Raw genomic sequence first — 26,464 nt, forward strand, 5'->3', positions numbered from 1 at the left:
TAAAGTTACTGTGCATCGCCTCGAGGCACCCTGAGAGTGTCCCCCTAAAGGATGGAAGTTTTACGCGTTTCTATTGATCTCCTGAAAGAGGATAAGGTAACTTAGTCTCTTGTCCTAATCTGCTTCTTCCCTACGATGGGCTCATTAAAGCAGGACTCTGGCACCGAAAGCGAGGGGTTACACTTATGTAGAATAGTTAAAGGTTAACGATTCTGGACCGAAAAATGGTGGTTGTTAGGTTCAGTTTCAAAAGTTGGTTCTGCTTAATAGTTGAGAATGTCTCATCCCAGCAACAGAACAACTGATCACCCCACCAGTGGCGTTTGTCCTGCCTCACTGGGGCATCATTGCAAAATAGAAGTCTATAACTTAAGGTACTTGAAACTGTTTTGCAAAACTGATTGGTTTAAAAAGGGTTTAGCAAAATCTAATAAAGTTTTGTTCGTATTTTCAGCAACTTTTTCAAAATGGCAACAACCACGTTGGCTTTGTTAAGCATCGAGAAACTTATTGGCGATAATTTTGCAACATGAAAACGTATGATCACGACGATACTAATCATCGAGGATCTCATGTTTGCTCTCACAGAGGTTTGTCCTATTCTAGCTCCGAATTCCGCTCGAAATGTTAGGGAGGCATACGAGTGATGGACAAGGGCGAATGAGAAAACCCGATCCTACATCTTGGCAAGTCTTTCTGAAGTCTTGGCCAAGAAACATGACCCTATGGTCTCAACGTGGGAGATCATAGAGTCCCTACGGGGGATGTTTGGACAACCGTCTGAACAACTTATGCATGAGGCTCTTAAATACATATTCAACTCAGAAATGGAAGAAGGCACCTTTGTTCGTGAACACGTGCTTAACATGATTGTCCACTTTAATGTGGCGGAGTTGAATGGGTCTACCATCGATGAGGGCAGCCAGGTTAGCATAATCCCGCATTCTTTGCCGGAGAGCTTCCTGCACTTTGTTAGCAATGTGATTCTTAACAAAGTGAAATACAACCTTACAGCTCCCTTCAACGAGTTGCAGACATACCAATCTTTACTGAAGAGTAAGGACAAGAAGAAGGGTGAGGCAAATGTTGCTTCATCCTCTAGGACGTTCCATAGAGGTTCGACCTCAGGAACGAAGTCTGTACATTCTATTTTTAACTCTGCAAAGGGGAAGAAGAAGAAGGATGGTAAGGGTAAAGGGAAGGCACCTGCTAACCCAACGCTTGTCGTCCCAAGGAGGCGTCCACAGGTTGCTAAAGGAAAGTGTTTCCACTGCAACCAAGATAGACACTGGAAGAAGAACTATCCTCGGCATCTGAAAGAGAAGGAAGCAACCAAGGCTAAGGCCAAGGCAGATAAAGGTAAATATGATTTACTTGTGCTTGAAACTTGTATAGTGGAGAATGATGATTCTGCCTGGATAATTGATCCAGGCGCTACTAACCATGTTTGTTCTCTTTTTTAAGGGATTAAATCTTGGCGACAGTTGGTGGCTGGTCAGATGACGATGCGAGTAGGAAACGGGCACGTCGTCTCAGCTATGGCAGTGGGAGGACTCCAGTTAGCTTTACAGAATAGGTTTCTTGTTTTAAATAATGTATATACTATTCCTGAACTAAAGAGGAATCTCATTTCTGTAAAGTGTTTATTGCAATGTAAATATACTATCTCTTTTAATGTGGATAAAGCGTTTATTTATAAATATGGTGTTTTTATTTGCACAGCAAATCTGGAATCGAATTTATATATATGCTAAGGTCGTTAGCCATTAATTCCCTCCATAATACTGAAATCTTCAGAACTGCCGTAACTCAATCAAAACGTCGACGAATTTCTCCAAAAGAAAATGCCCAACTTTGGCATCTACATTTAGGGCACATCAATCTCAATAGGATTGAGATATTAGTGAAGAATGGAATTTTAAGTGAGTTAGAAGAAAATTCTTTACCTGTGTGCGAATCTTGCCTTGAGGGTAAGATGATTAAACAACCTTTTATTGGAAAAGGTTATAGAGCTAAGGAACGTTTTGAGTTAGTACATTCTAACCTTTGTGGTTCTATGAATGTGTTGACCCGAGGTGGCTATGATTATTTTATTAGTTTTACTGATGATTACTCCAGGTACGGGTATGTTTATCTTATGCAACGAAAGTCTTAATTCTTTGAAAAGTTCAAAAAGTTCAAGAGTGAAGTTGAAAATGCATTAGATAGACGGATTAAAACACTTCGATCGGATCGAGGTGGAGAGATTTTGGACTCGGCATCCCAGGACTATTTGATAGAACATGGAATCATTTCCCAACTCTCAGCGCTAGGTACACCTCAGCAGAATGGTGTAGCGGAGAGGAGAAATAGAACCTTGTTAGACATGGTTCGCTCGATGATGAGTTACGCTTCCTTACCAGACTCGTTTTAGGGTTTCACAGTGGAGGTTGTGGTATACATACTCAACTGTGTTCCCTCCAAGAGTGTTGCAAGAACACCTCTAGAGTTGTGGAACAGGCGTAAAGCTAGTTTACGTCACTTCCGCAATTGAGGTTGCCCTGCACATGTGCTTGAGGCAAATTCCAAGAAGTTGGAACCACGATTGAGGTTATGCCTCTTTGTAGGCTACCCCAAAGGTACACAAGGGGGTTATTTTTATGATCCGACGAAAAATAGGGTATTTACTTCAACAAACGTTACTTTCCTGGAGGATGATCATATAAGGGAGCATAGTCGACGAAGCAAAGTCGTGTTGCATGAGCTTTCCAATGAAACTACTGAAACTTTAACAAGAGTTATTGAAGAGTCTGCTACATCAACAAGAGTTGTTAATGGGAGTTCATCCAGTAGGTCAGTTCCACCTCAAGAGTTGAGGGAACCTCAACGTAGTGGGAGGGTTGCGAACACATCCGTTCGCTATCTGGGTTTCACGGAAATCCTTGCTATGGTAGTAGATGGCGACGTTGAGGATCTGTTGTCTTATACAAAGGCAATGGAGGATGTTGACTGGGATGGCAACGTTGGTGAACCTTGTGTTTACAAGAAGATCATCAACGCTTCAGTAGTCTTCTTAGTGTTATACGTAGGCGATATCCTACTCATTGGGAATGATGTAGTTCTACTGACTGCAGTTAAGAACTAGCTAGCGACCCAATTCCAAATGAAAGATTTGGGAGTGGCTCAGTTTGTTCTAGGTACACAGATCTTTCGAGATCGTAAGAACAAAGTGCTAGCACTGTCTCAACCATCATACATTGACAAGATGTTGTTCAAGTACTCAATGCAGGACTCCAAGAGAGGCCTATAGCCGTTCAGGCATGAATCACTTTGTCTAAGGATATGTGTCCTAAGATGCCTCAGAAGGTTGAGGAGATAGGACAGATCAGTCTAACCCAGGCCATTTTAATGTTACTGACCCGTTTACGAAGGTTCTCACGACTACAATGTTTGAGGGTCACCTACGGAGCATGGGTCTACAGGATTGTCCGCAGTTGGACTAGGGCAAGTGGGAGATTTTATTGTACTGAGCTTTTATGCCCTAGTTTATTATTTTGTACTAAGTTTGTTTTTTTGGTACACCCCACTTCGCTTTAGGACAAGTGGGAGATTGTTGGGGTTGATGCCCTAAAGTCTCGTGTCCTGTAGTTTGTAAACAGTTTGTACGAATGCTTGTGTTAATATATGATATTTACTTCACATCTTGGATTTTTGCTCAGTTGCTTGTTTTATTTGTTTTACCATAAACCAATAAACATAAAATCCCTGGTTATCTGTATGTGACTCAAGCATATATGTGGTGACATACAAGCGGATCATGTCTTGAGAGATAACCAAAATGGTCTGTAGTATATGGATATATGAGGGAAACCTTATCCTGGTAATGCTACGGATGTGACCCGCTTTGTGGAATGGTCACAAGTATTGTGACTTGTCACAGATGATCTGATCTTGATCATTCGTGTTGGGGACATGTGAGCGGGACCGTCCTATACAAAGAGTTTGTATAAGACATGACCACGAAGTGTTAACGTCTCGTTATATAACACTGTTCATGACAGAGACTTCACTTCTCTAGGATGACCATAGGTAATATGACCTCAATCCTGAGTGAGTTGGGAACTCCTGCCATTGAGGGCGGTCTTTTGATTTGTATGGGTGCGAGGGGCCAGTTCACCGATTTAAACCTACCATTTAGGTGATTCGTCTGATTTGGGAGCTGGGAACTCAGCTACACAAGATGGAATTCACTCCTTCCCCGAGGCAGAGGTAAATAGATAGATGGCTCCCTTAAAAGCTGATTCTGGGGCTTGAACGATGTGGCGCCATACACCTTCTCTTGGCCCGAGAGGTGTTCACACATAGTTTTACTATGTTGTATTGTTTATTAGGGAATCAATGGTACTTAAGAAGTGAGATATAACTACAGGGGCATAACGGCAATTTGGCCCAACTGTACTTACGAGCATTTGTGAAGAGTCATTATACTCATGATTGGTTATATTCGATGGACACAGAAATATATCTGTGGTAAGAAGAGTTCAGCTGTTGGTCTTTAGTGGAATGCCTGACAGTTAACAGATGGTGGATCTCGTGTCTAAAGAGTTTACTCAGCTATTCACGAACCGTTGGAGCTTCGAGCCACAGGTCCATTAGGTCCCTTGGGTAGCTTGGATAAAGTCGAGAACCAGTATTTGGGTTAATTTAAAATGTTCAAATTGACAAGAGGAAGTTCGATTATATATGATATAATTGAACAGGTTAATTATATATGATATAATTGACAAATGAATGAGATACATTATTTTGGAAGTAATTAGATATAAATATGATTTATATCAAGTAGAGGAGAAAATACTATAGTAGATATGTGATATCAAACTATAGGATAAAAATATAATTTGATTATATTTATTAATTAATTAGTTGGTTAATTATATGATAATTAACCCAAAATTTACGTTCGTACGTGGGTTAATGGGGCAACGTCGGTTATTGTAACCAATGAATTAAAATGAAAAATATTTTCATTTTCCACCGCCCGTTGTTCAATCGTCCAAAGATTTTGTGAAGGCGCGCGTTGGGGGAATTCTAAGAGATCGCTTAAGTTTTTTCGAGAGCCTATACGATAACACTCTCCGCCTAAGCGATCGTTAACCTCGCGCCTGAATGATCGCACACTATCGCCTACACGATTGCATAGCTTCTCTAAACGATAGTATAGTGTGTCAGTTTTACTAAACGATCGTGTACCTTCTCTTAAATGATCGTTCAGTAAATCCTACATGATCGTGTAGCTCCTCCTAAACGATAAACATTTATGCTATGTGATTGCGTTTTCTTCCCTTCCACTTGTTTATCGCCTACACGATTTGTGTTTCCTCCTTCCTCTACCACATTCACAAAAACCCACCCTTTGGGTTTTCACTCCGAGAATACCCGGTGCTCTTTAGTGGTGGTGTCGTCCCCACAACGTTCGTGTTTGCGTTGTTTGTGCTGCTGCAGTCGACATTTTTTATGGGCGTTGGTAGATCTCGTGGAGGTTTTCTGCTGCGTTGGAGTGTCCAATAGGGAACTCTCTCCCTTATTTTTTATCTTGTTCATAGCATGCCGTTAATTAAGATTTGTTTGCATAACTATATGTGTTGAATGTATATATTTGTATTTCGGTCATTGTGAGATCAGAGCGATCCGAACACGCTCATGGAACTCTTAGATATTTTTGGCCAACTTTATTCAAGGAGGCAAGAGACTATGCAATGAAATACGACCGGTGCCAATGCACGGGAAACATTTCATGGAAGAATGCGATGCCCATGAATATCATCTTAGAATCGGAACTATTCGACGTGTGAGGTATAGACTTCATGGGACCATTTCCACCATCAAATGGTCACAATACATTCTATTGGTTGTTAATTACGTTTCCAAATGGGTAGAAACAGTATCGTGCGTCGCAAGCGATGCGGCGGTAGTCTCCAAGTTCTTGAGAAAAAATATTTTCCCTCATTTTGGCACTCCACGTGCCATAATAAGTGATGAAGGCTGTCACTTTATTATTAACATCATCAACAAATTGCTGGTCAAGTATAATATTCTCCATAAGGTAGCCACCGCATACCATCCACAAACAAATGGTCAAGTTGAAATGTCCAATAGGGAAATCAAGCTGATATTAGAGAAGGTGGTGAAGCCTTCACACAAAGATTGGGTAATGAAGCTGGACGATGATTTGTAGGCATATAGAATCGCCTATAAGACACCTATAGGCATGTCCCCTAATGCGTTGGTGTTTGGAAAGACATGCCACTTACCGCTTGAGTTGGAGCATAAAGCAATGTGGGTTGTGAAAAAGCTCAATTTTGATTTAAAGGCCACAGGGGAGGCAAAGAAACTTCAGTTGGTCGTGCTTGATGAATGGAGAACTAAAGCATATGAGAATGCCAAAATCTACAAGGAGCACGCAAAACGTTGGCATGACAAACAATTATCTGAGAAGAATCTCTATGTCGGACAGAAGGTTTTGTTGTACAATTCTCGGCTAAGACTTTTTCCCGGTAAATTAAAATCACGATGGTCTGGTCCTTTTATAATCAAAGAGGTATTCCCATATGGAGCGGTTGAGTTATCCAATGAGGATGGGACCAACGCATTCAAAGTCAACAGGAAAAGAGTCAAAATATATCATGGAGAAAACTTGCATCGCGAGAAATCCTCCGTGGACTTGAGGAATTCCGACTAAAGAAGAAGTGGGTATTCCCTGCACAATCATGCGATTCAAATTCACCAGGGACACAATCTTTTTGAAGTATCCTTTGAAATCTTCAGTTCATGAACTCGAATCTACCTTTTTATATCTGTTATCATTTCTATATCCTTTTTACTCCTTATCTAAAAAAAAAGGGAGAAAAATTTTGTTAACTCTGTCTTTTATATTTTTGACCCTCTCGATGTTTTTTTTTTTGCAACAATCGTGATGAAGGATTGCGGGGGAACTACACAATAACCAAAAAAGGAGACTAGTTCAGTCAGCCACTGCAATAAAAGAAATCAGCTCGCCACAAAGAAGGATGCGATCACAAATGATGCAGGTGACAGAGAAAATTTGGGGGTTGTATCTTTCATTGACTTTGTTTATTCCAAATTTTGCACTCTCGCATCTCATTTTTAACTTTGATAATTTTATCGTTGCATCCTCTTTAGTTGGCACAATCATTAAATATTGATTACTTTAGTAAGTCACTGCATTTTTTTTCTATGCCAATTATGGTTTCAATGATGAAACGCTGCCTCTATTTCTCATCGCATGTACTAAAATAAACATAATTTTAGGACAGTCAATTCATGAAATATTTCTAGAAGTTAGTGGTCCACTAGATTTCAAACTGACTTTTACGAAACCTCCTAAGAGCATCGCATGAATTCTTTCAGTCTTTCAGCAATGAGGATATTGTTGCTTTTAAATTTGGGGGTGCGGTATTTATTTTCAACTTTGCTACGTTTAGACATCTAAAAAAAAATCATAACATTGCGATCGGATCCTACTCGTAGTTGGATGTCTGCATGACACCCGAGGGGACAAGCCAAAACGAAGGTAGGCATCATGATCAACGCATATATAAAATGAACGCAACTCCGCTGCCAAATGGGAATGAGTTTGGATTGAGAAAGAGTGTTTTGCTTATAGTTGGATGTTCGCATGACACCAGTGGGGTCAAGCCAAAATGAAGTCTAGGCAGTTGGATCAGCGCAAGGTCATAGAAAGAATATCTAAACTACGCAAGGATAAATATCATTTGGAAACACCCCAGTTAAAAAAAAATTGTGAAATAAATCATGCGATGTTCTGGAAAACAAGTAAAGTCTTTTTTAAGGTTAAACTTGCGGTTCCTAAATTTTAGAAATATTTTAAGAAGAGACTTGGATAGAAATTAAGAAGATTTTGGTTCATAGGATTTGAATAAGGCACCTCGAGAAGTCTAGGTAAGTAGAAGGCGGCGGACTCTCTAGAGAAAATATTTAGTTTATGCTTGAGGACAAGGATTGTTTTAAATTTGGGAGTGTGAAAACTGGCAGAAATGCACGTTATTATAACGCAAAGATATTAAACAATGTAGGATTTCGATAGTAAAAATATTTATCGTGTCCAAAATCATTAAGTTGAGAACATTGCGATTGCATGTGCTCATTGCATTAAAGCAGCTAATTTACGTATTTTGTGTAGGAAAATGCGTTGGAGCAAGGCAGAATTACGATCCAAGGAATTGAGCATCCAAGCGCATTAGAAGATTGCGACCGCAAAGCTATGCGATCATATGCGTTTGCGAAGATCTGCTCAAGAAGGTGGCCGCATAAAGATGGCGCATCAAGGTGAAAGCTTAATAAATCATGATGGGACAGAAAGCTGATGACGGTCGAATCCGAATTTAGTTGACAAGCCGTTAACGACACACTGTAGCAAGTACACTCAACTTTTAAGTGACAATTAATCGGTGCATCAGATAGAAATTTAATGACATCCCATTAGTGCAATCATTTGAGAGAAAAGCTCTTCACCCTGAAACTCTATAAATACCAAAGGCCACCTTCGTTAAAGAAGTTCAGTAGTTTAGAATTTTGTAGTTCTTTTTCACCATATACATAGAGATAATAGATAGTCGTAGTCTGTAATTTTTATACTTGGAAGGTGGACTCGAGTGAAAAGAGAAGATGCCAAAAGATCATTCTTGGTTAGCTCGAGAGAGTGCCAGGAAGCTTTGAGAATGGAGATAGGGCCGACTCTTGCGAAAGCAAGAACATTCTTTTAGACAGAATAGAAAAAACACAGTGTAAAAGCCTCGGGAAGCAAGACATTGCTACCAGCCTCACTATCCCTACTTTCCATTGTCATTCTGTATTCTGATTTTATTTGTAAAATGGAATTTTCATCTCTACATTTGTTAACTCTCTTTACATTATGAATAAGTAACTAAACTTCCAAATGGATTGAGAAGAACTTAGCTAGCATGACCTAAGATCTTCATTTTATGCAAGCATCTTGTCTTATGTATGCGTCCGTCACCCCTTTAGAGATATTTTAGAGAGTAGTCTAAAGAAAGAACCTAGAGTGGAGAGAGTTAGATTAGAATCTAGGCTTGAGAAAGTCAGATTAAGAACTGCATAAGCAAGAGATAGAAACTTAGAGATAAGTTATGTTTGCTAACATGCATCGCATGCACCCTAGAAATAGGATATGATAGTATGTGGTCGCCTTGTGTATGTGTGTGTCATTCATCATTGCATAGACAAGAATAAAGGCTTAGACCAACCAACTTATTGTTTTGATTGTTACCGTAAGGGAATCAGAATTTATTGTCGCATATTGTTTTCATAGTCACTGTATTCGATGCCGAGCTTACTAGGCAACCTAGTAGGATTTATACTTGGATTTTACTAGGAAAACTTGCATGTGCAATTCATACACCACTATCGCAATATACATCATTATTTCATCATATTCACAACGCTTCAGGTTGCACTATTGAACATTTCGATATTGTGCAACATTTAGATACTGAAGACCTTAGTACATATAAGTTGTTTTCGTTTGTTGCATAACAAAAGTCAATAACATTTTTCGAGATAAACGCTTTATCCCGAATAAAAGAAACATTAAAAGGGTGTTCTAACAAACATGAAACTGAAGTCAAGTTCCTTTTAAAATTAGGAACATAGTAAATGTTGTCTAATAACATATACTTTGATTTTAAAAACAACTTCAAACTCCCAACTGCAATCACCCAGACAATCTCTCCTATTCCAACCTGTAGAGTCATCTCCCTACTGCCAGTTGTTTCTAGGAACAAGTTTCTTGCAAAGAAATACAAACGTTGTTAGTGGCTCATGAATGAAGTATCTAGGTATTGTTATCATTTTCCACCAAACACATTTCCAGAACCAGTGAATCATATTTACCTTCTTTTCTCAGCCAAATATTTTGGGTAATTACTTTTCCAATGCCCATCTTGGTTGTAATGAAAATAGGTTTCTTTTGCAACTTTGACCTTATTTTCCTTTTGGGTAGCAATAGTAGTGGTGGCTTTATTCCTCTTTTCAACCTTCTTCTTTTTCCACTTCTTCACACTAGATGATGAGGGAGGCTAAAAAATCTGTATTTTCCTCCCCATTATTTCTTTTGGCTTTCATTAAAGACTAAAAAATCTGTAGCTCGTTAAAGAGAATGATGAGTTTGTAGTCAATTTTATTCATAACACAATTGCTACGGAATTGCAGAAATATGTTCGATAGCGAATGCATGATAAAGCTCACCTGACTGAGCTCATTTATGAGACTTCCATTCATCTTAGTAATATTGAAATGGTTCATCATGTTAAGGACATGTTCCCTAACAGACGATCCTTCAGCCATCCGCACAATGAAGATGCACCTAAGAGTAACATGCATGGCTTATGAGGATGGTTTTCCAAACATGTCATACAATGATTCCATGATCTAGCGTGCTGTGATGATGGTCTCATGTTTTTTTTATCAGGACTTCAGATAAGCCTTCCAAAATTTAGACCTATGCCTGACCTTGGTCAACCTCTCATAAGCATCATGAACACTTCGTGATGTGTTGTGCTAGGTGCTGAAGAACAATTCCCCGAGAGAACGAATTTGAGGTCATCCACAACCAAAATCGTATTCATCGTGTTTTTCCAAGTTGTATAATTTTCTCCAATTAATTTTTCGACACCAAGAAAAGTAACGATTGAGATAGACATGTTAAGTCAAAACAAATTACTTATATTAGACACTTGTGTAAAAATTCATTTTTAATTTTAATCCCATAAGTTTAACTAAAACTAATAATGAACCCAATGTTATTTATTTTGTAATGATTATTTAGTGAATTGGAATAAATGCCATCTCAGGATGTACAATTATTCCTTATCACTGAAGTAAGATACTCTTAATCAAATATTATCCCAGAATGACTCCTGATTCATATAATATTTAATTACCATTCATTTGGTCAATAAATCATTAACTTCATTAATATGCTTCATCGTAAGTGTAACTCTTCATGTTCAACCCTATAACCTCACCCCAACTAGTCTATCTTAGGGAAGAACATGATTAGATCAATTTATTATAACGATCTTATCCATTTATGGAGTTTGATACGTCTCTTTCCCATACAAACACCTTCCTAAGAGGGATGCTCCCAGGACGCTATGAGGCCGAGCATGGAATTGGCGTTTCAAACCAATGAAGAAGACCACGGGATGTGTTGACACAGTCCTTCTCCCACTTATTATAAACAGTTTCTCCATTCATCTTCATATTCACCCATGCAAATACCTTCCTAAGGGAGGATGCACCTAGGGCACCAGGAGGTCGAGCATGAATCTCACCTTGTGAACTTTTAGGTAGAGCGTAGATGGAGAAACGACATATCATATACATATTTTTCATCCCACTAAGTGTTTTGGAAAAGATGGATGCATTTAGCTCTGAAAAAGCTAATATTCCTAGCTTAATTTGGGCTCGTTAGTGAATTTTATGTGTTTATTTCCTATTTTTTAGGTAACGAGCAACAAAAAGGTAGGGATTTGGAGCTGATCAGGGTTAATTTGAAGCAACTTGGAGTAGATTTGAGCATCCGGGCTTCAAAGGGATCAAAAAGACCAAAATACTCCTAACCTGACGCTTGGAGTGCAGGGGAGCGTTGCAACGCTCCAGATTTTTTATAATGTCAGTGTCACAACGCCACGCAACGCTTTAGCCCAACGCCTGAGGACAAAACCCTCAGTGTTGCAACGTTATGATATTTGATGGACAAGCATGGGGGGCACGCGCGAGTGAGCGTCACAATGCTATTCCAAATGTTGCAATGCTGCCCTGAGATTTTCTTTAAATATCCCTCTTTGCTAGGTCAAAAGGATATTCTGAGAAGGCCCAAAAACATTAAAAAAAACCTTGTTCTTCCATGGAGGCCGAGGAGAGGCCTTGACTTTCTCCTTTTTCTTTATGTTTTCAGTATCATTAGGTTAGATTTATTTTCAGATAATGAATTTGTATTGGATAGTATACCATTGATTTGTCTATGTATTAATGAGGTAATCTTTCAATTAGTTCTTGGATTAAGCATTCTTTGAATTTATGAGTTTTCAGTTCAATTTTTATGCTTTAATCGAGAATTATGTTTTTCTTAAATCTTTTTTAATTTAGATTTACTTTTATGTGTGGATTGACGTCCCTATCATGAATTCATGTCTTTGCTAGTTAGATTCAAGCTCACATGCATCCTTGTATCGTCCATGCTTCGAATTTACCCTTGTAGCACATATTAGATATGCAGACATAGGGTTTATAGGCTCGTCTTAAATCTTTAAATCGCACGTTTAATCTAGATTTAAGGAACAAATTGATTATTTGAACATGGATTTCTTGACACTTAATCAACATAATTGAATCCTGAATCTTAATGCATGTGTTTCTAGTTCTTTATGGCCACTGAGGACCTAATTGCATCTAAGAGCATGTAGGTGTTAGGATTGGTGTCCTAATTCTCCTGGAGTCTCGTAGTTTGTAAACTTTGTACACATTATTATTAATAAAATAAAAGTTATTTTATTTGCATTTACTCATATCCAATAAACAAAGATCCATGATTATTTTATGTAAACTTAAGCATGTATATGAGATATACAAGTGGATCATGTAATACCCTGCACATTTTTTTTAGTAATAATGTAATTTCAGTAACTCTATTATTTGGAATTTCAGTAATTGTCATTAGTTAGAGGGAATTTTTGGAATTTTGGACTTCAAATTTAAGTGTGGGAATTTAAATGTCGGCGTGAAAATTATTCAATTTTGAAATTCAATTTGAAAATTTATGGTAGGAATTAATTTTCTTTTGAAAAGGAAAGGAATTAAATAGTATAAAGTGAAATAAAGAAATGAATTAAATATAATTATACTATTTCCTTTTTAGTTATTATAATAATAATAATTATTATTATTATTATTATTATTATTATTATCTTTTTTAAAAACCAAACTTTCTCCTTCTCCCTCACGTAAAAAGGAACGCCCCCCCTCGTTTTATCCTTTCTATCGCCTCTCTCACTGCCCAAACTCCAATCGTGCTTTGCTCTACCGTTTCTCCCTTCGGCCACCACAAACCACGCCATGCGACTCCCCTTTACCCTCCTTTGTCCGTCCATCTGAGTCGCATCGCTCACCCAGACAGAGGAGCCGTCTGAGTCGCTGCCGCCTGCTTCGAGCCCCAACCGGAGGAGTCGTCGTTTGCAGCCCCGCGCCACTCTTCTGTCCAGCCCCATAGACCCTCGCGTCGCTCGATTCGTCTAGTTTTGCCGCTGACCGTTCGTCACACTATCAGTCCAGCCGTCATCCGCTTCTTAAATCTACTGGTGTCCATCGGTTTTCACTAGTCGGCCACTGCCATGTGGGTTTTCGCCGGAATCTAGAATTTGGTAAGATCTATTTTGTGGTTGGGTTTTTTGAAGGAATTTTGGATGCCCACTAAGTTGGAATAAAGAGTAAATTAGTCGCAATATTTTGATTTTAGATTTAAGCTTGGAAAATTACAGAAGCGTCTGTCCAGTGTATTCGAGATTGTTCGGCAAGAGTTTTGGTAAGAGTTATGGTCCTTGTTGTTGGTTTGTGGGCACACTTTGATTACTGAATTAATTTTGACTTAACTCTTGTATCTTTAAGGTTCCAAGTCATCATCCATTGGGATTTAAAATCTGTTAGAAGGAGATTTTACAGTCGAAATCTTGGGAGTAGTTGTTGATCAAGTTCTTTAGGTAAGCTTTTGGGTATTTTGGATTGAATCTAAGGTTTCGAAATTATTCTTGGACTGAAATTTAATGGTTGTATTCGTATGTTAGGGCCGTTACTTTAAACCGCTGTCATCTTTTGGTTGTCTGATTTTATCTGTGGATTTTCGATTAAGGTAAGTAATCTTACTACTGGAACTGCCCACGGTCCAGGCTTTAGTTGTATGCTAGCATGATAAATGTATGTTATGGCAAAATGTTAGCATGATAAATTTATAGTATGATTTGAATCAAAGTATGTTCTGGCACGAGATCTGAATTATTTAAATATGCACATAGACAATCGAATGCTAGTATGAGATGGTATGTGCTTCCATATGATTGTATCTGATCTGATGATGTTGAGGTATACATGTATGTTGTAGAACTATGATGTTGAGGTATGCATGTATGTTGTAGAACCATGCTATTGAGGTAAATGTGTATGTGGTAGAGCCATGGTATTGAGGATTATATGTATGTCATAGATTCATACGGTGATGATTTTGATGTTAAGACTGTGTGAATGTCCTTACTGATTAGTTAGATGTTCCATTAGATTTTGTGTTTCTCGGGATTCACCAGTTTGTGTTTCCTTCGGGATTCACCAGTTTGTGTTTCCTTTGTGATTCACCAGTTTGTGTTTCCTTTGGGATTCACCAGTTCGTGTTTCCTTCGGGATTCACCAGTTCGTGTTTCCTTTGGGATTCACCAGTTCGTGTCTCCTTCGGGATTCACCAGTTTGTGTCTCCTTCGGGATTCACCAGTTCATGTCTCCTTCGGGATTCACCAATTTGTGTCTCCTTCGGGATTTACCAGAGGTAGTGGGCATACTTAACTACAGTAGGATAGGACTCAGTCTTCTTCTTGTTTCATGTGTATATATGCCAGAGGTATCTAGAGGACATAGATGCCTAGTCTGACCTCAGTAGTGAGGTTACTTACTGAGTATTTTATACTCATTCTTTCTCATGTTGTTGTTTCAGGTAAGGGTAGAGATGCACTAGTGATGGACAAACGGAATTCGTGATCGAGCCATTAGGACTAGTTTTTACGCTTCCGCATTATGAGATTTAGAGTTCTTTTCATGTTTCTCTTAATGTTAGATTTGATGTTTGAAACTTGTTAGTAAGAATTGTTTTTATATTTATTTATTAACCTTTATGATCTATGGGTACCCTATTCTTGTTTTTAACGTTTTCATTTAATAAAGGACTTTTGAACTCCCTTATCTATTTAGCATTTATTTCTACATAAAGAAGTGGCATTTTAAGTGCCATGCATGCATGTATTTTAGTAACGGCCTAACTTATGTCCTAGGGGGTCGGGTCGTTACAGATCATGCCTTAGGTAATAACCTAAAAGGTCTGTAGTATAAGGATATATGAGGGATACCATATCCTGGTAACACTATGGATACGACCCGCTTTGTAGAGGTTTACAAGTGTTGTGAACTACTACAGATGGTCTGATCTTGACCATTCATGTGGAGACATGTGAGCGGGGGTATCCTATACAAAGAGTTTGTATAAGACCGAACCATGAAATAATTAGTCTATTTATATAACGTCGTTGATACTTGAGACATACATCTCACTTAAACGACCATAGGTTACATGACCTTAATCTTAAATGTTTTGGGAACTCTTGCCTATGAGGATGGTTCTTTGATTAATATGGGTGAGAGTGGCAAGACTGTCAACTTAACAAGCCTACCTTTTTGGGGATTTGTCTGATTGGGGAGCTGGGAACTCAGTTACACAAGATGGAATTCACTCCTTCCTCGAAGCAGGGGTAGGTAGATAGATTGCTCCCTTAAGGGCTGATTTCGGGTCTTGAACATAGTGACCACATTATCTCTTTGGAAGAGAGGACCTAGTCATAGTAGGACTATGACTTATTGTTCATTAGAGGGATCAGTGGTATGTCAGGAGTTAGATATAACTACAGGGGGAAAACGATAAATTGGCCTAGCTATACTCATGAACGACCAGTGAAGGGTTATTGTACTATTGATTGGTTGATATGGACACAGAAATATATCTATAGTGAGAAGAGTACAACTGTTAGTCTTTAGTGCAGTGCCCGACAGTTAACGGATGGTGGATCCCATGACTAAAGAGTTTAGCCAGTTATTCACGTATTGTTGGAGCTTCAAGCTACAGGTTCATAAGGTCCCCTTGGTAGCTCAATGGATTCAAGTTGAGAATCAGTTCTTGGGGTTAATTTAAAGTGTTCAAATTAACAAGAGAAAATTCAATTATATATGATATAATTGGTGTGATATATGAGATATATCAAGTGGAGGATTATTGATACTTTTTACATCCAAAGGATTTACTTGTTATATAGTCATGTAAATATGATTTACATTATGTACCATAAAATAGAAAAAGAAGTATGGTTTGTATGTTTCATAAGATGAAATATTAAAACTATAGGTTATAAATATAACATGGTAAGTTGGTTATCATATTTATTTATAATATATTAATTACATGTTAATTAATTTCTTTTTCTCTAATGACCGATTGAGTGGAAGGTTATTGGTGGTTTTATGGTAACCGTGAGATAAAAGAAAAATGTTTTCCTAAAATTAAGAGTTGTCTCATTCAGAAAGAACTCACGGAGAAAAGCTATCAAGTGAAAGAGTTTCACTAAGCGATAACTGACAGAGACTAAACGATCATGCAACTTTGACTATGCGATAGTCATTCAGCTGATTATAGCTAAATAATCGAGTGGCATAGTCTATATGATAGGTTGCCATTTACTAAATGATCGAGCACATCATCTATACGATAGACAGTGTCATATCTCCCACTTACTCGATCGTCTACTTAATTGTGGTCCTCCAATCTCTTCTTCAAGCCAAGATCATACAGAGCCTACAACTCCTGGATTCTCACACGAAAATACCAAGCTAACCATTGTGGTGGTGTCCTCACTCTGTTCGTTGGGTTTATGGAGATCGTGTTCGTTGTTTTCGTGCTATTGGTTGTGTTGTTTCAGTCGTTGATTCGAGCGTTGCTGTTGTTGGACGCGTAGGAGACTATTCGAGGGATTCTTGAAGAATGTTTCTTCAAAGGTATGTATACTCTATGCCTTAAATTCTATCTTAGCATGCTGTAATTTCTTGTTGTGCATGACCTGTTAGTTTCTGTTCTTAGACTGTAATTGATTGTGTTCACTCGAATGTAATTTGAAACATTCCCTTCTGCTGCTCATGGAATTCCTCATGTTTGATTTCCTTCAATTGGTATCAGAGCCAGGTTGTTCTGTTATTCCAAATTTCACTTCTGTTTTGAACTTCTTTTATAGTCGTGGTGGGTTTTAAGGTTTTTTGCATTGTATTTAAGTGTTAATTGCATTTGTGGATGTGGTGATGAATGTTTACGGGATGGTTGCCTCTGTTTAAAGCTTTCTTTATTATTACAAAGTGTTAATTTGTAATAGCCCCTGCATTTTTGGGCATAATTAACAAGCAATCGAGTCTGTAATTCAAAGTGTTTGAAGTTGTTGAGTCTGATGAAGTTTTGAACCATGGAGATATGGTTCTCATCGAGGAAGAAGACTAAGGGTTGGTCGTATCGTGTAGCCTAAGGTAACCAATCGTTGAGATTTGGCTAAACAATTGTGTAGAAAAGTTCTGCCCGATCATGTAGTATTTACTAAACGATGTTAAACGATGGGGTAAAACGCTTATTCTATCGCGTAGCATTAGTTGCTCGACCACGTGGATGCTGGAGGTAAACGGTCGTGTAGAGCATTTGATGCTTATCGTTTAATTAAAGTCGCGCGCACTAAACAATCGTGTAGTTAGCATGCTTCATCGCATAGTTACTGACTACACGATCACCCAGTATATGATACCTTGGCGCTTTCTGCACGGTCGTTTAGATGATTATGCTTCACCGCATCATTTTCATTTACATGATCGTTTAGGGCTTGCGTTGTACATTGCACACTGCACGATCACATGCCTTCATGCTTCATCGCATAGTCAAAGGTACATGATCGTTTCTAAACGATCGTTTATGCTCACACAGCGTTGGTAAACGATTGAGTAAAGTGTTTACTCTCTCGTGTAGGCAATCACAAGGTTTGGTACACAATCAAGGAGATGCGTTCCTTCACCCGGACGGTTCAAAAGCCGGTTTGCCTATTTGAACCGGAGACTTATTATTCTTTGTAATAGTTAGATTTGGCTTTTGAGGATTTGAGGCTAATTATCCCGGTTCATCAACTTTTATTTAATGTAAATGGGATGTATGTTGGTTTATATGCCATAGTGTATGACATATAGATTTAAAACCCACCTTAGGTTATGCAATTATTCATGCATCATATATTATAAGTGTTATAATATAGTTTCTGGCATGATGAAATTATAAGAAAGCATACCTATGCATCATGAAATATAAGAGTTATATTTATGCATGCAGTAAGCATATTCATGCATCATCTTTATATTATAAGAGTTATAGTATAAGGATATATGGAAGCATGTATGCTTGATTTATTGCTTGGTTGTATAAGTGTTATATAAAAGTAGCAATGAATGAACAATGCATGGAGCATGACACTTAGGCTAATTTATAAGCATTATGAATGCCTTATATGTGTAGCTTCCCATTGTGTTGGTTTTAGTTGTCTCCTATTATAAGCCTTATAATGGAAATTAGAACTAAAATCAATAAGAAAGAGTTGCATGCGGACTTAGATGAACTCATGTTTTAAAAGTGTTTTAAAATTGGATTGAGATAGACCTAAGTTCAGGCTTCTAATGAGATTAGATGCCTAAGTTTAATCTTTTGATTTGGTTTAATAGGATTAAATTGATTGGCATAAAAGATTAAATTTGTATTAAATCTATCTATGAGGGGTATTCCAGGTTGGGTTACTTAAGCTGACCGAGACGGAATACCCCTACCTGGGAACCTACCTGGAAAGGTGAATTAGATAAATTTTCTGCAAGTATGCGATAGTTGATCAAAGACTTCGTTAAAGAGTAATGAATGATGATCAAAAGTGTTCAAACTTCCAAAGTAAGAGTTCCTTTTGGGCAAACCAAAAAAGTCACTTTGTTAAAATATTTGGCCGTATTTTTTCTACGTAAACTAAACCCTAGGTTATAAAATACTTAGTGGGAGGAAGAGATATATATGATATGTCAATGATTCCATTCATGTTTCTCCCTGAATGTTCATGTCGTGAGATTCATGCTTGGCCTCATGGTGCCGTAGGAGCATCCCTCTTCGGATGGTGTTTGCATGAGTCAATATCAAGGTGGACGGAAAGAGTATTTATAGTAAGTAGGTGAAGGGTGTGTGTCAACATGTTCTGTGGTCTTCTTCATTGGTTCGCACGGTGAGATTTTCTTACACTCCCTCATGGCGCCTTGGGAGCGTCCCTTTTCGAATGAGTTTTGTGCAGTTGGTCAATATCAAGGTGAACTTCAGAAATGGATAATGTCACTTTATTTTTTGCCTCGATCAATTTTTTTCCCTTCAGATTGACTGCTTGGGGCGGAACTCTAGGGCTCAAAATGACGGGTCACACTTACAAAAAATTGTTAAGCAAGTTAACGATTTCTTGACCAAATCAACGATGGCTAGTCGTTACAGGAGCAAGAGTTGTTTTAGTATTAATAATTGGTTGAGAATGTCTCAATTTAAAGGAGGGATAAATTGACCACTCTTCCCACTCTTCGGTGGCTTTTTTCCTAAACCTTTGAAGCGTAATTGCGAAACTAGATGTCACACGAAGTTTATTTCAGTTTTGTTAAACCGTATTGGATGTTTTTTCAACTAGTATTTGCTAAAACATAATGTAGGTTAATGTGTTTATTTTTTCAGCAACATGTATGATTTTCCGTTAGTTGCCTCTAGTTTGACCGATTACATATAATGGAAAGAGTCTGTTAAAACATATTTCGTGGTAAACAACCTCGAGTTTGTCATCTCAAGTCCTAACCCTTGATGCACCACAAAGTGTTCATAATGCATATGAGGTGTGGATGAAGGCTAATTCAATGGCCTGACTCACATTTTGGCCAGCATACCTAATGCTTTGGCCAAAAGAGTTGAGAATATGGTCATTGCACATGAGATCATGGACTCCTTGCAAGAATTGTTTAAACGTCAGTTCTCACTTTTCGAGCATAAAGGATGGATGGCAAAGAAACCAGTAGTGTCAATTCCCAAGATAACCTCCAATTAGAGAAAGTAAGTGTTGTTGAATCTGGTAAAGTTCATCGACGAGAAGTGTTCTCTGAAATGAAACTTGGAGCTTATTTAGGTTCTGATACTGATCCCACTACTCTCCAGAAAAGGAAGAAGTCTAAAGACAGTAAATGTGATTTATTGATCTTGGAGACGTATTTGGTAGAGAATGATGATTCTACCTGGATATTTGATTCTGGTGCTACTAATCACGACAGTTCTTTTTATCAAGTATTTAGTTCCTGGAAAACATTGCTAGGGGGGAGTTGACTCTTCAAGTCGGTACTGATGAGGTTGTTTTAGCTGTTGCTGTAGGCAGGCTGAAGTTATTTTTTAACAAAGAACGTTATCTGTTACTGGATAATGTTTTTGTAGTTCCTCATATCAAAAGGAATTTAATCTCAATTTCTTGTCTCATTGAACAAGGTTATACCATCTCCTTTTCTGAAAGTAAAGTGTTAATTTTCAAGAATGTCATGGAGATTGGTTTTGGTTCAATGGAAAATAACTTGTATGTACTAAGGCCGTTAGTCATAAAAGCCTTGCTTAATACTGAAATGTTCAGTACGAAGACAACAATAAAAAGGCCAAAGGTTTCTCTTATGAAAAACACCCATCTTTGGCATCTAAGGTTAGGTCACATCAACCTCAAAAGGGTTGGGTAGTTGGTGAAAAGTGGACTTCTAAAGTGGTTAGAAGAAAACTCCTCGCTGGTATGTGAATCATGCCTTGAAGGCAAGATGACCAACCGACCTTTTACTGGAAAAGGTTATAGAGCCAAGGAAACCTTGGAGCTTGTACATTCGGACCTCTATGGTCCGATGAGTGTTAAAGTTCGAGGTGGGTATGAATATTTGATCTCTTTCATAGATGATTATTCAAGGTACGAGTATCTACCTAATGCAACTTAAGTCTAGCCCTCGACAAGTTCAAGGAGTTTAAGGCTAAAGTTGAAAACTTGTTAGGTAAGAAGATAAAAATACTATGATCAGATCGTGGTGGAGATTATATGGACCTCGAATTCTAGAACTATATGATAGAACATGGAATCATGTCCCAACTCTTGGCCCTAGGTACACATCAGCAGATGATGTATCAGAAAGGAGAAACAGAACCATGTTTGACATGGTTCGGTCTATGATGAGTTATGCTCATCTTCCAGACTTATTTTGGGGATTTGCAATGGAGACTTCATGTTACATTTTGAACAACGTTTCCTTAAAAAGTGTTTCTCAAACACCTTTTGAGCTGTGGAGAGGCTGTGAAGGTAGTTTACACCACTTCAGGATTTGGGGATATTTGACGCACGTGCTTGTTCAATGAATTATCAAGATTAAACCAGCATTAATGAAAAAGAAAAACCAAGGTTCAAAGCAAGACTAATTGCCAAGGGATTTACTCAAGAATATGGTATTGACTATAATGAAGTGTGTTAACCGGTTGTTAGATATTCATCTATTAGAGTGCTACTTTCATTAGTTGCTCATTATGATCTTGAATTAGAACAAATGGATGTAACAACTGCCTTCTTACATAGAGATGAGGAGGAGATTTATATGAAGCAATTGTGAAAAAGGGTGAAGAACACATGGTATGTCTTTTAAAGAAATCGCTTTATGGTTTGAAACAATCACCTCATCAATGGTCCAAGCGATTTGATACTTTCATACATGGTTGTGATTTTGACCGAAGCTTATATGATAGTTGTGTATATGTGAAGCATATTTTGGCTGAAGATTATGCTTTTCTGTTACTTTATGTAGATGATATGTTATATCATCAAACAAGCTGAGCAAAATTCACAAAATTAAGGACCAATAACAGTGAGTTTAAGATAAAAGACATTGGCCAAGGAGGCAAAATTTTGGGAGTGAAAATTCAAAGGAATCGAGAAGAAAATATTCTGACATTGACTTAACAGGATTATTTGAATAATTTTGTCAAGAAATTTAATATGGAAAATGCAAAGCAGTAAGCATGCCTTTTGCACATCATTTTAAAATTTCCAAGGCGCATTCTCCTACAGCAATGAAAAAGTATAAGAAAATGTTTAAGGTTTCTTACTCAAATTTAGTTAGCAGGTTAATATATAGTATGAATTATACTAGACCAGATATAGCTCAAATTTTGAGTGAGATCGGTAGATTTATGGGTAATCCAGGTAAACCACATTGGGAAGCCTATATATGGGTTTTGAGATATATATGTTGAGATTGTTGTCCTAAATCTCTCTTGTATTCTCCTAGTTTGTAAAATCTGTACAAAGAAATTATTATTATTAAAATAATTTTTATTTTATGAGCATACACTCAATCCAATAAACAAAGATCCTAGGTTATTTTATGTAATTTAAACATGTATGTAGATACATATAAATGGGTCATGTTTAAATGTTAACCTAAATGGTCTGTAGTAGATGGATAAGGCTGGGCATCTTATCCTTGTGACACTACGGATATGACCCGTTTTATAGTTGTTACAAACTATTGTAAAGTACTACAAATGATCTGATTCTGATCATTCATATGGAGACATGTAAATAGGGTTATCCTATACAAAGAGTTTGTATAAGACCGAACCATAAAATGAATAGTCTCATTATATAACGTCGTTAATAGTAGAGATTTACATTTTACCAGGATGATGATAGGTGACATGACCTGAATCCGGAGTGAGTTGTGTACTCTTGCCTATGAAAGCGGTCCTTTGATTTGCATAGGTGAAAGTGGCCAATTCGCCGACTTAATATGCCTACCATTTTGGAGATTCGTTTGATTAAGGAGTAGGGAACACAACTACACAAGAAGAATTCATTCTTTTCTTGATGTCAAAGTAAGTAGATAAATTGCTCCCCTAAGGGTTGATTCCGAGGGTTGAACAATGTGGCACCACACCCTCTCTTAGCCCGATAAGGATTTGGTCATAGTTGGACTATGACTTATTGTTCATCAGAGGGATTACTGATACTTAAGGAGTTAGATGTAACTACATGGACAAAATAGTAATTTTGGCCCAACTGTACTTACGAGCAATTTATGAAGGGTCTGTTGGAGTTGATGCCCTAAATCTCGTAGGATACTATAGTTTGTAAACATTGTATGAACAAACTCCTTATGTGATTAATAATATATGATATTTTAATTCAATTTGTCTATAAAATATGTGATATTTTAGTTGCATTAACCACAAACCAATAAACTAACATTCGAGGTTATCTTTGTAACTTAAACATGTATGTGGAGACATATAGGTGGATCATGTTTAAGTGATAACCTAAATGGTTTTTCATATATGGATAAGGTTGGGTACCTTATCCTGGTGACACTACGAGTATGACTCGCTTTGTAGATGTTACTATTGTTGTAAAGTACTACAAATAATCTGATCCTGATCATTCATGTATTAGACATACGAGCGGGGATATTCTATACAAAGAAGTTTTTATAAGACCGGACCATGAAATGTTTGTCTCATTATATAACACCGTTCATAATAGAGACTTACATATTACCAGGATGACCATAGGTAACAAGACTTGAATCCTGAGTCAGTTGTGAACTCTTGCCTATGAGAGCGGTCCTTTGATTTGTATGGGTGAGAGCGGCTAGATCGCTGACTCAACAAGTCTACCATTTTTGGGATTTGTCTGATTGGGGAGTTGAGAACACAGTTACACAAGATGGCATTCACTCCTTACCCGAAATAGGGGTAAGTAGATAAATTGCTCCTTTAAGAGAGGATTCTGGGTTTTGAACAATGTGATGCCACACACTCTCTTGGCTCGAGAGGGGTTTAATCACAGTATAACTATGATCTATTATTCATTAGAGGGATCAGTGGTACTTAAGGTGTTAGATGTATTTACAGGGACAAAACAGTAATTTGGCATAATTGTACTCACAAGAAATTTATGCAGGGTCATCGTAATATTGATTGGTATATACAATGGACGAAAAAATAAATTTGTAGTGTGAAGAGGGCAGCTATCGGTCTTTAGTGGAGTGCCCGACAGTTAACCGATGGTAAATAATGTAATTAAATAGTTTAATTAATTATTCGTGTACCATTGGAGCTTCAAGCTACAGATCTATAAAGTCTCTTTGGTATCTCAAAAAAATTTAGTTGAGAATAAGTTTTTGGGTTAATTTTAATTGTTAAAATTAATAGGGAGATTTAATTATATATGATATAACTAAATGTTTTAATTATATATGATATAATTGTAATAGTGTATTTGATATATAATAGTTTGATGGGAGGAAATAAATATTTGAATGAGATTCAAATATATTTTCTATGAATGTGATTCATAGTTGTTAAATTTAATATGAATATGATTTATATTAAATGACATAAAATAGAGAAAAGAAACTATAGCTTATATTATATGTGATACAATATTATAATTATAGGTTATATGTTATATTTGATATAACATATAATTTAATATAAGTATAATATGATAAGTTAGTTATCATATTTATTTATATTATTTTATTATTATTTGAATAATAATTTCTCCATCTTTTCTCTCAAGCTACTTGGGTGGTTATTAATTTTATAGCAAGAGGAATAAAAGAAAATTTGTTTCACTTCTTCCTTTACGACTAAACAATTTGCTATTGCCGTTGAACGATTGAGAAGTGTTTTGTGCTTGTTTGTGAGAGAACTCTCAATCTTCTTCTTCCTTTCTCAAATCTTATCCTTCCTAACCAAAATAATCCAAGCCTACCACTCCTGGGTTCTCACCTCGAGAATACCAAGGACTCTTTGTGGTTATGTCCGGGCAATTGTTCAAAGTTTCGTTGAAGAATGTCTTCAAAGGGGAACATGACTGTTCAAGGGAGTTTCACGAAGAAAGGTTCTTTAAAGGTAATGTATCTTAAACCCTTTTTTCTTGTAAAAGCATGTTGTAGTTTAATGTAAATGCATATCTATTTGTATGTTTGCTGTAAATTAAGTATTCGATTAATAGAATTTGGACGATCTGATTCTGCTCAAGGTTCTCTTCATACGAGTTCCTTCAATTGGTATCAGAGCCAGGTTGTTGGTTTCTGATTCCAAATTCCATTCTTGTATTCAATTCATTTACAATACTGGTGGGTTTTATTATCTACATTGCATTTATGTGATAAATGTTTGTGGATGAATTATTGATGGATGTTTACGGGATAAAAATCTTAGTTTTAAGGCTTTCTTTAATTTTACAATGTTAATTTGTAAGGGCCCCTGTGTTTTTGGGCATTATATTGCAATCGAGTCTGTATTTGTTAACTTTTGAGTCGCTCGTGAAGCTTCAAAGAAGGGTTGCAGTGCAATGGTTTTGATGGAGAAGACGAAACAGAGGTTATCGCATCGTGTAGCTAAAGCTAAACGACTGAATAGCTAATGCTACACGATCGTGTAGAGTTTGCTACATGTTCATGTTGCATTGGCTGCATGATTGCGTAGGTGCTTGTTTGGTGGACGATCATATAGTATTTGATACACGATGCACACATGCTTACTACACGATCGCGTAGAGTTTCATGCTCATTGCATAGTCATAAGCTACGCGATCATATATACTCGATGCCTCGCTGCTCAACGATTAGGCATTTGCTACACGATCAGTTGCAAGGGTTCTTTATGGAGAGGATAGAGGCGAGTGGTTCAAGACCCGATTCACTTGTTCCGAACATGTCGACTCAAAATTTATAATAGTTAGTCTTAGTTTTTCTTGTTTAGAGAGTTTCTATCCCAATTCATCAACTTTAGTTTAAATATACATGTGATGTATGTTTATATTATATGTCATATTGTATGTCATATGGCTTTAAAACCCACCATAGGTTATGCATTTTTTTTCATGCATCGTTTTATATTATAAGTATTATAATATACTAGTATGCATGATTTAAATTACATAGAGCATGCTCATGCATCATATAATATAAGAGTTATAGTATATGTATTCATGCATTATAGCATATCCATGCATCATTTATATTATAAGTGTTATAATATAAAGTTGAATGGTTGTATGGAATGTATGCTATAGCATGGTTCATTGCTTATATATAAAAGTTATATATTAGTAATGAATGAACATTGTATGAAGTATGACATTACCTTAGGTTAATTTATAAATGTTATAAATAACTTATGTATGTATTTCATGTAATGATTGGTTTTAATTGTTTCATTTACATATGATTGTTATAATAAATGAAATTAGAATTAAAATCAATAATAAACAGTTGCCTGCAAATCTTAGGCTACAATCATTTTTTAAAATTGTTTCAAAATATGATTGAGATAGACCTAAGATCATATTTCTAATGAGATTATAAATCTAAGTTTAATCTTTTAAATCGATCTGATAGGATTAAAATGATCCCTAATAAAAGATTAAATATGTAACAAATGTATCTATAAGGGACCTTTTGT

The 26,464-nt window shown here is 37.0% G+C and overlaps 1 protein-coding gene across 1 annotated transcript; it reads left to right on the top strand.

Annotated features, from left to right (window-relative positions):
- Positions 1-6,316: 6,316 nt before the first annotated feature.
- On the top strand, positions 6,317-6,721 carry LOC150032452 (uncharacterized). The gene has a single exon (XM_090306913.1). It carries the CDS (start codon positions 6,317-6,319, stop codon positions 6,719-6,721), a length of 405 nt encoding a protein of 134 aa, XP_090163039.1.
- Positions 6,722-26,464: the final 19,743 nt, after the last annotated feature.

Source organism: Benincasa hispida, chromosome 11 (assembly GCF_027475165.1).
Source record: "Benincasa hispida cultivar pf3 chromosome 11, pf3_genome.v1.1, whole genome shotgun sequence".
Lineage (NCBI taxonomy): Eukaryota > Viridiplantae > Streptophyta > Magnoliopsida > Cucurbitales > Cucurbitaceae > Benincasa > Benincasa hispida.